The sequence below is a fragment of the Lipotes vexillifer genome, unplaced genomic scaffold (assembly GCF_000442215.2).
Source record: "Lipotes vexillifer unplaced genomic scaffold, Lipotes_vexillifer_v1.1 scaffold1242, whole genome shotgun sequence".
NCBI classification, from domain to species: Eukaryota; Metazoa; Chordata; class Mammalia; order Artiodactyla; family Lipotidae; genus Lipotes; species Lipotes vexillifer.
The window spans coordinates 140,169-153,331 of NW_006793169.1; the positions used below are offsets into that span (position 1 = coordinate 140,169).

General features: G+C 39.8%; 1 protein-coding gene across 1 annotated transcript in view; it reads right to left on the reverse strand.

Moving 5' to 3' along the window:
- Positions 1-11,595, reverse strand: part of SRSF12 (serine and arginine rich splicing factor 12) — a 16,962-nt gene extending 5,367 nt beyond the window's left edge. Inside the window, exons 1-4 of the mRNA XM_007466249.1 lie at positions 11,531-11,595; positions 3,192-3,313; positions 1,780-1,887; positions 1,464-1,605 (exon numbers count right to left, since the gene is read on the reverse strand). Of these exons, the coding sequence (XP_007466311.1) occupies positions 1,464-1,605; positions 1,780-1,887; positions 3,192-3,313; positions 11,531-11,595 (437 nt within the window). The remainder of the gene's footprint in view (positions 1-1,463; positions 1,606-1,779; positions 1,888-3,191; positions 3,314-11,530) is intronic.
- Between the last annotated feature and the right edge of the window lie 1,568 nt (positions 11,596-13,163).

Consider the following 13,163-nt stretch of genomic DNA (forward strand, 5'->3'; position numbering starts at 1 on the left):
ATGGCTGCTGAGCCTGCGTGTCTGGAGCCTGTGCTCCACAACGGGAGAGGGCACAACAGTGAGAGGCCCGCGTACCACCAAAAAAAAAAAAAGGAGCTTAAGGCTTCCTCCTACTTGCATGCCTCCCTCAGAATGAGCCAAAATCAAAGCATTTGATTCATACCCAAGGAGAGGGACTGAGCTGACATGTAAGATTCTAGGGGCTCTGAAGAGGCCACATTTTCTAGTAATCAAGATTCTTGGATATTTCTTTCTTCCTATCTTTTCTTTCCACTTGGCTGGAGGGACTGGAGCCAGGACACTTCACAGTCTTGTTTTTAGAACTAGGGACTTGGGGCAAGGACTCTCTGTCTAGCTCTGGTACATATATCCTGTGTTGGGTTTTTCCTTGTCTAGGCTCTTGGAGTTGAGGAATGGAAGGACTGCAGTGAAAGCGAACAGTTCTGCAGATCATTTTTGATTTGAGGCTATGTCGTCATGGGACAGTGTAGGGGTACAACATATGGCCCAGGAAAGCCAACTCTTTTTCTTTCTTTCTTTTTTTTGGCTGCACAGCTCAGCATGTGGGATCTTAGTTCCCAACCAGGGATCAAATCCTCGCCCCCTGCAGTGGAAGCGCAGAGTCTTAACCACTGGACCACTAGGGAAGTCCCCAGGAGAGCCAACTCTTATTACTCATAGAAAGAGGATACTAGTGTAAACGCTGATCATTCTTCAAGGACAGAATTCACCTTAAAATTCTACATGCCTATGAAAAAAATCACAGCATTAAAACTCAAGATAAATAGTGCCTAAGCGTTTAGGAATTTAGGCGTGCTAGTACAATTTCAGTTATTACTTAAATAGCTTCACCAAGTAATTAATTTCCATTGTGATTTACTATTATTCTAACAGAAACAAACTCCTAGCAGGCAAAATAGATAACTTGCAAATATCTTTTTCTGAAAATTCTACCACTTTTATGTCTTCTTCCTACAATACTACCATACTTGGAATATATTCTTGAAAATAATTTGCCTTTTATAAATATATTGATTTACGTTAACTTTAGTCAACTTCCTTTCACAGTGATTACACTGTATTTTTTATGAGTTTTTAATCATAAGACTTCAAGATTCTTAATCTGGGGGTTCATTTAGGAAAATTTTATTTTTTTTAAATCCTCATTTTATTTATCAAGTATACACTTTTTAATTTTTTCCTCAGTATATATTATCTTTCTACTAAAAAGGTTAAAGTTAAGTCTGTCATGAAATGAAAACACTGGAAGGTATCTAATAAACCCAAGTTAAAATAACAATACATGACAAACAGAGAAGAGCATATCCTTCTACAAAAGTTGATTCTTTTATGTATATTAAATAAAATGATTCTGGTGGCCTGTTTTTGAAAACTCTTTAAAATCTTTTCCATTTTAAAATTAAGAAAATTAAGTTTTCAATCCCCTTATATTTTGTACTCACTCTTTAAGGCTATCAGACCGCCGCCTATTTCTTCCCCATGAAGAACTCCTACTTCGAGTTCTCCTTTGGCTGGGGCTTCTTGATCTCCTATGATCACTTGGAGAACAAGGGTGACGTTCTTTTGATTTCATTTGGCCTGGTGCTAGAATATGAAGTTCAAGATTTATAATTCATTACCTGAAAACCTCAATAAATAACCACTATAAATAAACTACTCGAATAGTATTTTCTGAAAGAATTTTAAATTAAAAAAAATCTGTCATTGCTGAAACTCATTCTGCTAAATAAACAAGATTCACTATTTGGTCACACTTACTTTTGCGATCACCTTGTGCAAACTGTATTTCAATTTGACGGCCACATACCCACTTTCTATTGAGGTTATAAAGAGCATCTTCAGCATCACGAACATCTTCAAATATGACTAGCTGTTAAGGACACTTTTAACATCAGATATCAAATAAAAATATTATTTTTAAAGAATTATTTACATGTGACATGAAATTATTAGGAAAAACAAGCTCAAGTTATTAAGCTCACATCTCTAATATATGAATAATCAGAAAAAAAGTCACTTATTATCAAAACAAATGCCCCATTATGATTCAGAAGAGTGAATCTAAAAATAAAAAGAACAGAAACAAATCTCTATATTTTTATTGTATACATCAGTGTAGCTGTAGTATGCATGTATAATTAGAAACATGTTATGAGAAAAAGATAAGTCCAACATTGGCTAGTATTATCAAATAAACTGTTTAGGACTCACTCCCTTCTGTTAGGTAAAAGATTTATCAGGTTTTTCACTGAAAAAAAAATCAGCATGCAGAAATCTTTATTCTGAAATTAAAATTACTCTTTCATTAAAAGGCTTTTTAAATTAATTTAGGAGAAATTACTTATAAACAAAAGTGCACACATAAAAGTGAGCTAAAACATATATTCAAAACTGATGTGGTTCTTTAAAAATGATATTTAACTTTGAACCTACTGCTTTAAAATGCCTTTATATTTTTATTATTTGGGATATGATTATAAAAGAAATATATAAACAACCTGCAAACATCTGGAATTACATATATTGATTCCTAATACCCCACTAAACTCCCTTATATATATAAATTATATATTAAACCTAAATAAATGGAAACAAATCAGATAAAACGACCAAATAGTTGTATTTCAGGAGGTTGTTGCTGGATTAACTTTTTTAAAAATAGAAAACAGAAAAAGCTCAAGTAATGCAATACAAAATGAGACTTTGGCAATTACCTCAATGTCACTTGATCTTGAACCTTGACCTTTATTCTTTAGGGCTTGCAAGATGGACTTTATAAGAGACGCAGAACCAACAACATCAGACTTGGCTTTGATTCTGGAACTCTGAGTAAATGTAGGAAAGCCGAAGTCTCAACCTGGTGTTGGCTTTGTCTTTTGCTTGATAAAGACTTCCCCTCTTCCAGGTCTTTATATCTGTGTCCACCCTCCCTCTTTACTCCTTGATGCTTGAACTTTAGGTGCCTTTTGTCTCGCCTGCTCGGTTTATGCTTGGATTCTAGCTAACAGGTTGGTTCAAACTGAGGGGTGCTTGCCAGCTACTGTGGACTGCTTTAGATTTTCTGAGATAAAGAAATAAACACATTTAATTAGGCAGTATTAATCTCATAAAATATACTCCTGAGTACATATATGTATATGCACATGTACGTAGTCTATTCACATGCACACAGTAAAATAAAGGATATTGAACATAAGCAAATCCTCTCGGGCGGCGAGTGTAGAAGTCAAGTGGAATGTAAACGTCTACTATAGGGCCATATCGACCAAACTCACGGCGCAAGTCCTCAGGCCTGAAGTGTTTTAGAAATAAGGTAAAGAAATATGAATAGCTGGATTAAAATATTTTGCCTACAGAAATCTAGTTGAAACCTTCAAAAGAAAGTATATTATCTGGACTAGCATTATCTAAAATTGTCTCTCACAGGAATCACCCAGGATTTAGCAAAGAAGGAAAAAATAAAGAAAACAACAAATTCTCAGGTCTCATTTTTGGAGATTCTGATTCATGACATCTGGAAATCTGTACTTTTACAAGCAGTCTAGGTGGGCTTTTATGCTTAGTCAGGTTGAGGAAACACTAACCCAGGACATCCACTTTTTTTTTTTTAATTGAAGTATATTTGATTTACAATACTGTGTTAGTTTCAGGTGTATAGCACAATGATTCAGAGTGTGTATATGTATGTGTGTGTGTGTATATATATATATACATTCCTTTTCAGATTCTTTTCCCTTATAGGTTATTACAAAATATTGAGTACAGTTCCCTGTACTATACAATAGGTCCTTGTTGGTTACCTATTTTATATATAGCCTATCCACTTCTGAAAGTTACTCCTATTACAAGACTTTTCAATTGTCAATATATAGAGAGTTCTATTAACTCATTAAGAACACATTCATCTCACTATAATTTCACATTTTATGTTCATTGTTTTCAGATAGCAAGAATTAGATTCTAAAGAAGTCCTAAAATTATCTCTCAGGCTTCAAAGAAAAATGGTTGCTTTACTAGTAAACATAAAGCAAAAATAACTACCATAATCTCAAATTTGACAAGTATTTTTGAGTCACTTAAATGCTTTCTACTGTGATAGGTACTAAAGAGGGGACACCAAAGAAATACATGGCATAATATTTGTCTTCATGGAGCTACAATTTAACTGAAGAGATAAAATACTTAGCATTAATAGCTGACAGTTATAATGCATTTATAAATTCCCATAACAACAGATGTTAACAGATGAGGGCACAGACAAGTGAACTCAGCTAAGGTCACGGAGGCAGCAAGCGACAGAGCTGGAAGCAAAGTCCCACAGTCTGACACTAATCTGGGTTTGTAACCACTCTACCCTGCTGCCTCGTGGAGATCTTAGAGATTCAAAATCAAGCTATGAGCACAAAACACGGCTCAGAAGATATAAGAGTATTTCAAAACATATTGTGTAGAAAAAAGACCCTAAGATGACTGCAAAGCTTCTACCTTGGGCAAATGGAAGAAAGATGGTGTCAATGATAAAAATTAGATAGCTGGAAAAGACAGTTCAATAGAAGAGGGAGGAGAGGCAAAAGAAGAAATTTTCAGGGTTAGAAATGCCAAATCTGAGGTGATGGTGGAATATCCTTAAGAATTCTGTAAGCAACTGAAAACGGTGACTATACGAATTATATTAGTTATTATATTAGTTATTTTCTTTTCAAGACTAGAAGTCAGTGATTAATGCTAGAGATTGGATTTAGGAGTTATTATATAAAGATTCAACTAACACTGACTAAGTAGCCACTATATACCAGGCAGTGCCGGCAATATTATGACAAACTTTATTATATTTTTATTATTTATTATATTTATTTCATTTAATACTCAATATAACATGCTTAATTGTCTGCCTTCCCTGAGAGACTGTTAACTTTAGATTTAGAGGACAGTGATAATGTCTTTTTTCTTCTGTTTATTCATTCAACAAATACTTATTGAATATGTACTATGGGCCAGGCTCTAGGAATACGGTAGAGAACAAGAAAAACACAATTCCTACTCCCATAAAACATAGACTACAGGGTAAAGATTCTCAACCATTCCTGAATATTGCAATCATCTGTGAAGGAGATATTATAGAAACAGGCATTCCAGCCTGATGCATTAATCCTTGACCTAATTCGTGCTTCCCATGGTGAGCCCCAGTTATGTTTAAAGTTTTTAAAGGTTTCATAGGCAATTGTGAGGCTCAGGATTGAGAATCGCTTCTAAAGCAGGTGTCTTCACTAGTGTATCTCAGTACCTAGCATAGTTGCTTGGCACACAGTAGGCGCTCAGTATGCATCTGCTGTATTAATGAGCAAAGAACAATTGTTACCATTTAATTGTCAAGGAGACATAATGAGAGCAGTCACCTTGCCCAGAGGTACACACAGCCAGTAGCAAAGCTAGTATTCAAATGTCTTAGGAGGCAATCAATTCCATTAACCAAATGTGAGTGGCTGACAGAAGAGGATCCTAGATAATATAAAAGAGGCTGGAGCAGTGTGTGTGTCACAGAGGCTTAGAATCCCAGAAGTCTGAAGGAACAAATCTCAAAAGAGCTGGTTCTCTTTCATTGTCTCCACTCCCTCACCTGTGAGCTGTTGTTCTGTTTTCATTTATTTTTGCATTTTTGGTGTGATCTATTTTGACGTTCAGAAATGTATAGAGATAATAAACACCCATGTATCTACCAACAAGATTTATTATATCTCAACACTTGCCCTATTTGCTGTAATTTTTAGTATTTTTTAAGAAATATTACATCCTCCTACCTTAGAAACAACCGTTGGTGTCCCTCATTCCTCTGCATAACTTTGTATTTCTACTGCAAATGCACATAAATGGTATCAAACTCTTTGTAAAATTTTGCACCTTTCCTTCTCCTCCCTTGAGATTTCTCCATGTAGCTCTAGTTCACTCATTTTAACTCAGTATTGGTATGGTTATGAATAAACCACAATTTATTCATACATCTTTCTGTGGATGAACATTTAAAAATGCTTCTTTTTTAAACTGCAAACTGTGCTAGAGCGCACATTATGATGCATGTGCTTCCTAGAGCTCTTCAGAGTTCTCTGGGATGTACCACTAGCTATGCAACTGATGGGTTGGAGAGTACAAATATCTTCAGCTTCATTACATGTTCTCCAAAGTAGCCAAATCCACTTAAACTCCTCAAGACATGCATCAGAATTTCTAAGGATCCAACTCCTCACTAACATCTTTTACTCCTTGCCATTCTGAAGGATATAAAGTGAATGTGTATCTCATTATTTGAATTTTAATTTACCTAAACACCAGTGAGGTGTAACATCTTTACATGCTTATGGGTCATTTATTCTAGGGGCAGAATTTCTAGGTTTTTAGAGAGGATGTATATATTTAATTTCTATGAAAGAGCCAAACAGTTCTGCAAAGCAGTTGCACCATTTTATACTGCCACCACCAACATGTAAGTTTCAGTTGTGCCAATCTTTGCCAACACTTGGTATTGTCAGTCTTTTTAATTTTAGCCATTCAAGTGGGCGTTAAGTGGAATCTCACTGTGGTTTTAATTTGCATTTCCGCAACAACAAATGATGCTGAGCACTTTTTCATGTGCTAAATGGACATTTGGATATTTTTCTCTTGAAAGTGTTCTTTGCCCATTTTTAATAATAACATCTGTCTTTTTATTATTGAGTTGTAAAAGTTCATTATTATTCTGAGAAAAAGTCCTTTGTGAGATATATGTTTTGTGAATATTTTCTCCTAGTCTTTGGCTTGCCTATTTACTTTCTTAATGCTATTTTTTAATGAACAGAAATGTTCACTTTGGAGAAATCTATCAATATTCCTTTTTCTTTTATGGTAATTACTTTCTTTTTTCTGTAAGAAATCTCTGCCTATCCCCAAGTCATGAAGATATTCTCCTATGCTTTCTTCTACAAGCTTTACAGTTTCATCTTTTACATTTCAGTTGATGATCCAGTTCAAATTACGTGAAGTAGAGGCTGCAGCACATTTTTTTCATAAAATTAGTACATACATCCAGTTGTTACAGCACCATTTGTTGAAAAGACTTTCCTTTCTCTAATGGCTTTAGTGCCTTTGTCAAAAATCAAATGACTCTATATGTATGGATTATTTATGGACCCTCTATTCTGTTCTACTGATATATCTGTCTATCCTTAGGCCAATATCAAACTGTTTGAGTACCGTAACTTTTTAGTAAATCTTTAAGTCAGGTAGTATAAATCTTCCAGCTTCAATGACCTTTTTCAAAATTATTTTGGCTATTCTAGATTCTTTGTATATTAATATATTTTAGAATTAACTTGTTAGTTTCTATTTTTTAAAAAGCATTTGATCAGGAGTGCCTTGAATCTATAATATAATCAATTGGGACTGAATTGATAACTTAATAAGATTTCATCTTCCAATCTAAGAACAAAGTATATCTATCAATTTATGTTGGTCTTTGATCTCTCTTGGCAACATGTTATAGTCTCCTTCATTGCAAAGGTTTTTACGTGTTTTTTTGTGAAACTTATTCCTATGTTTTTATTTATTTATTTATTTATTTATGGCTGCATTGGGTCTTCATCATTGGGTCTTCGTTGCTCCGTGTAGGCCCTCTAGTTGCGGCAAGTGGGGGCCACTCCTTGCTGCAGTGCGCAGGCCTCTCATCACAGTGGCTTGTCGTTGCTCTAGGCACACGGGCTTCAGTAGTTGTGGCACGTGGGCTCAGCAACCATAGCTCGTGGGCTCTAGAGCACAGGCTCACCAGTTGTGGTGCAGGGGCCCAGTTGCTCCACAGCATGTGGGATCCCCCCAGACGTGGGATCAAACCCGTGTCCCCTGCACTGGGAGGCAGACTCCCAACCACTGCGCCACCAGGGAAGTCCCACCTAAGTATGTTTTTAATACTAAGATAAATGGAATTAAAAAATTTTTTTCATTATTTGTTTGCTGTTAGTATACAGAAATAGAATTTTCACTAAGTTTACCTCATATCCTAATAACTCACTGAAACTCATTACTAGTTACTATAGCTTTATGTAAACAAACATGTCACCTAAGAATAGGGACAGGTTTTACTTTTACCTTTATAATTTTTATGTCTTTTTTTTCTTGCCTTGTTGCATTGGTTAGGACCTGCAATAAAATGCTGAATAGAGGTTGTGAGAGTGGACATCCTTGTCTTGTAAGAGGAAAGCATTCAGTTTCATCATTAAGTATGTTATTGGCTATAGGTTTTTCACAGATGTCCTTTATTAAGCTGAGGAAGTTCCCTTCTCTTCCTAGTTTGCTGAGACTTCTTATCATGAATCTTGCTGGATTTTGTTTAATGCTCTTTCTACATGACCACTGATATCAATATTAATGTAGCCTCATACACACTGTAACCAAAGAATGCTACTAAGTATATCCAAGAGAAGTACTTACTGGGTGCTCCCCAACCTAACATGACGGTAAGCATCAAAATGGGAATGTTTTGAGATTTCGACATTACTTTGTTCCAACAGAAAACTATATCTGACATTAAAAAGATTACTGTACACAAAATGCCAAGATTTAAAATTAATATTCTTCCTGGTCCACATCTTACTTCACCAGTGAAAAGAAACATAACACAAATTATAAAATTTTAAAATCTTTCTTTAGTTCTTGTGCTCAATTTCATTCCTAACAAATTTAATGCTAACCTATAATGTGTTTTAACGTCTTGTGCTTTATCATATGTATTAAAATGGCCACTTCAAAGAAACATTTAAAATAAAATTTGGCTTTGTTATAAAACTAATATTAAATAAAATATGAAAACAAGATAAAGAAAACCACTCAGGCTTCGCTGGTGGTGCAGTGGTTGGGAGTCCGCCTGCCGATGCAGGGGACGCAGGTTCGTGCCCCGGTCCAGGAAGATCCCACATGCCGAGAAGCGGCTGGGCCTGTGAGCCATGGCCCCTGAGCCTGCGCGTCCGGAGCCTGTGCTCCGCAACAGGAGAGGCCTGCGTACCGCAAAAAAAACACACAAAAAAAACAAAAAAAAAACAAAGAAAACCAATCAAAGGGATTTCTTTCCAGGATCATTTTCTATAATATATATATAGATTTTCCCTTCATTTTTTTATGTAATTGAAATCAAACTGTATTTATAATTTTATACCCTGTTTGTTTTAACATATATCCCAATGATTTTCTTTATAAGTATACCAAATGTTAAAGCTAATTTAAAACGTGTCTAGGGGGCTTCCCTGGTGGCGCAGTGGTTAAGAATCCGCCTGCCAATACAGGGGACACGGGTTCGAACCCTGGTCTGGGAAGATCCCACATGCCACAGAGCAACTAAGCCCGTGCACCACAACTACTGATCCTGCGCTCTAGAGCCTGTGAGCCACAACTACTGAAGCCCACGTGCCACCACTACTGAAGCCCATGTGCCTAGAGCCTGTGCTCTGCAACAAGAGAAGGCACTGCAATGAGGCCCACGCACCGCAAAAAAGAGTAGCTCCCATTCACCTCAACTAGAGAAAGCCCACGCGCAGCAACAAAGACCCAACACAGCCAAAAATAAAATTAATTATAAATAAATAAATAAAATGTGTCTAGGTGTCATATTGCTAGTTAACTTAGACTATATGCCACCTTGTACAAAAAAACCTATTAATTGAGGTTACATGTGATGATTCTACTTTCATAACATTACTCAACAGCTGTGCAGTTTTAGGAAAGATCCTTAATGTCTCTAAGTCTCAGATTCTTATCTGTTATATAAGGTTACTGAAAATTTAATAAGATAACATAGTACAGTTTTTAGCACAGTGCCTGGTATACAGTGAGTACTCAACAAATGTTAGCGATTATTATAATTTCATTAATACAAACCTCCTAGATTTTGACTGTCCCCCAGTGGCAGTGATAGAAAGTCGTGAAAAAAATGGAAAAGGAAATCAATAAATCTCAATTATCAGTCGTGATTATCTAGATCAGAGGCCATGTGTCACATGTGTATATGTTTTGTTTGGCCTATACAATGTTTAAACATTTAAAACAAGTCCAAATGTCTGTACAGCAGTTATCAGCTGAAGCTTGGTAGCAGTCACTGTCCCCTTGAGATGGCACATGTTCTTTTTCATTTGCCAGGGTCTATACCATCCTACTGTCCCTTAATGTGACACCTTCACTCATTCATATTACCCTGGCTGGCCCCTGTGGCCATTAGAATTGGAAACCTTTCATTTTTTTGTAGGCACACTGGAGAGGTTTGATCTTATTCAGTATTCAAGTGGTCTGTTTAACTGTGGGAATTGTTTTAACCTTACCCAAGTTATAAATTTTTCTTGTGTTCTATGTAATATATTGATTAAACAGGTTGAGAGAAGAAATGTAAACACAGGCATCTTTAGGATGTTTAAGTATATTAACTCACAGTTTACAGCTGTGACATATATATATAATAGCAGGGATCAAATTTTTAAAAAGACCTAACATTAACTTCTCAAAGGTAAATAATGATGATTACTCCTGATGGCTCTGGAGTCAAGCGCTCCAATATGTTTCCAGCTGTGAAGCCCCAGGTAAGTCATTAACACGCTGACTTGCAGCCTTCCCTTATGTACAATAAGATAATCCTGCATAACTATAAAGTTTGGGATGGGGGGCTGGAGAGTAAATTAAGCAAGCCCAGTGATACGAAAATGTCTATTATTTCAGACATTTATCAAAATGTCCACCCGCCCCGGCATTCCCCCCTATTAAGGGAGAAAGACACTTATAAGAAGTCATATTCCTTAACCTATGTTCAGGTACTATGTAGACAGAATTCTCCAAAGAGGGGCGGGTGGTTTGAGTGCATCAGAACCGACCAGGGAAGTCTATCCAAACCGTTATGATGGGTGTTTATATTGCACTCAGAACTTTAAAGAAAAATACAGAAATCTCATCCACTGAAGTTATCCTTTGTATATAGTATAAAACTGTGCAACGAATAAAATTTAACCAGCACCACCTGTAAGTAGAACAGACTACCGACTACAGGCAAAGGGAATCGTAAGGCCCAAGGTACGCATTATTCCGTAACGCGTTCTCACCATCCCCAATTCCTTCCCATTTAGGAGGCAAGATGCGCGGCTTTATCCCGGTACAGCGACAAAGGGGCGAGACGCAGGCACCCACCCGAGGAACACTGAGGGCCAGAGGCGGGGAGGGACCGGCTCCCGGGCAAGAGTCAGCCGGCGCTCCGCCGGTTCTCGCGGTGGGGATGGGTACCGGCCCGCCGCCCAGGTGCCGGGGGCGGTCAAGCGCTACGGGGCCCGGAAGCGGGGCCGCTGCGGGGCGGAACGCCGGCCGGGAAGGCGGAGGCGCGAGTGCCGCCCAGGCCCCGAGTAGCCCGAGGGCTCCCGCCGGCCCCGGGAAGGGCTCCTCCGCGGAGCGCCCCGGCCCGGCCGGCGGGGACCCGCCCCTCCCCCGCGCCCCAACCTGAGGCGGCACCGCCGCTCACCTGGTGGCGTCCGCGACGTTCCTGACGAACAGGGAGGTGTTGGGGGGCCTCGTGTAGCGAGACATGACCGCTTCCTCCGTTCCCTCCGGGTTTGCCCGTGGCCGCCGGGCTCGCTCCGTCTCCTGCTGCCGCCGCAGCCAAAGCAGCTCCGCCGGCCCCCGGCGCGACCCCCTCCCCTCCGCCTCGGCCCCGCCAGCGCGCAGCCGCAGAGGCGGGCGCGGGGGAAGCGCTGTGCGGCGCGAGTCAGTCTGTGCGGACCTCGCGGGGGCGGGGGCGGGGGCGGCGCCGACGCCGACGCCCAGCGGGGTGTGGGGAGGGGGCGACGCGGCGTGCCAGGATTCCCGGGCGTCTGAGAAGGGGGCGGCGCAGGAGGCCGGGGGTTGAGGGGATCAGGAGAGGGGGTCGCGCGGGGGTCCCGGAGTCAAATGGGATTCGGGGAGGAGACGACTGGGGTCAGAGTGTAACAGGAGGGCAGGAACCAGAGCGGTCGTAGGGGCTAAAGCGGATGAGCCGGGGGCTAGAGAGCTTCCGGAGAGAGGGTGTCACGAGGGGGTTGGGCGGGGTGAAGGCTGAGTTCAACCGCGCAACGGCCGCTTGGCCGCTGGGGCCTTCATTCTTGCATCTTCAGCCCAAGGCGGAGCAATTGTTCCGCCTCCTGTCCCCTTTAGTGTTGAGACTCTTTAGGCTTTCAAACTGGGAGGATTTTTTTCTATGTGTTTTGATTCTTCATCCATTATTCATTTAGGGTACGCCGTTCAGCTCTGAGTACATTCATTCAAGTGTTTATTGAGCACCTGCTATGTACCAGGAACTATTTTAGCTGCGTTTTAGAGCGACGAACAAAAGAGGCCAAGTCCCAGTCCTCATAGAGCTTACATCCATGAGTGACCAGACAATAAAAGAATGAACAAATGCATACATGGTGTAGAGGAAATCAATGAAAATGCAGAGGCAATTAAGCAAATTTAAATTATCCTCTTCACGTCTCTCCAAAATGTCATATCCATCCCCTTCTGGTTATCCTCCTGCCTTCACATTTGCTCCTGTGGTCAGTACAGCCTGTTACCAGGACTGTAGCCAGGTGACTTGTAATTGTTAGTAGCACCCCTTTTCATTCTCAGAAGTGGTCACTTTTGGAGGGTAAATAATATGGTCACCCTACCTAGCCCACAGCGGTCTCAAAGGCTGTGAGAGTTTACCAAAGTCGGCAAATGCTTCTGGAATAGTGGCCATTCATTCAAAAAGTGATTGCTATGGCACAGCAAGCTCAGGCCTGGTCTGGGAATATAAGGGGTGGGGGAGGGCCCCCATTCTCAGGAAGCTTACAGTTTGGCAGAGGAGGCAGACTCGAATTATGGTACTAATAAACACACAAACTAGGCTAAGGGCTATGAAAAGAGCTACATGCTGCTAGAAGGGTACCTTATGGGGCTTGGCGAGCAGGCCTAGAGGGTCACTGAACTTTTCCCTGAGGAGTGTTGGAGAAATATTTGAAGAACGAAGAGGAGCAATCCATGCACTGGAACAGCATGTGCAAAGGCTTTGAGGCAATACAGGAAATAAAAGGAGGCAAACAGGAGCGTCAAGCTGGAGAAGAACAGGAAAACGAGGCTGGAGAGCAGGCTGGGTGTAT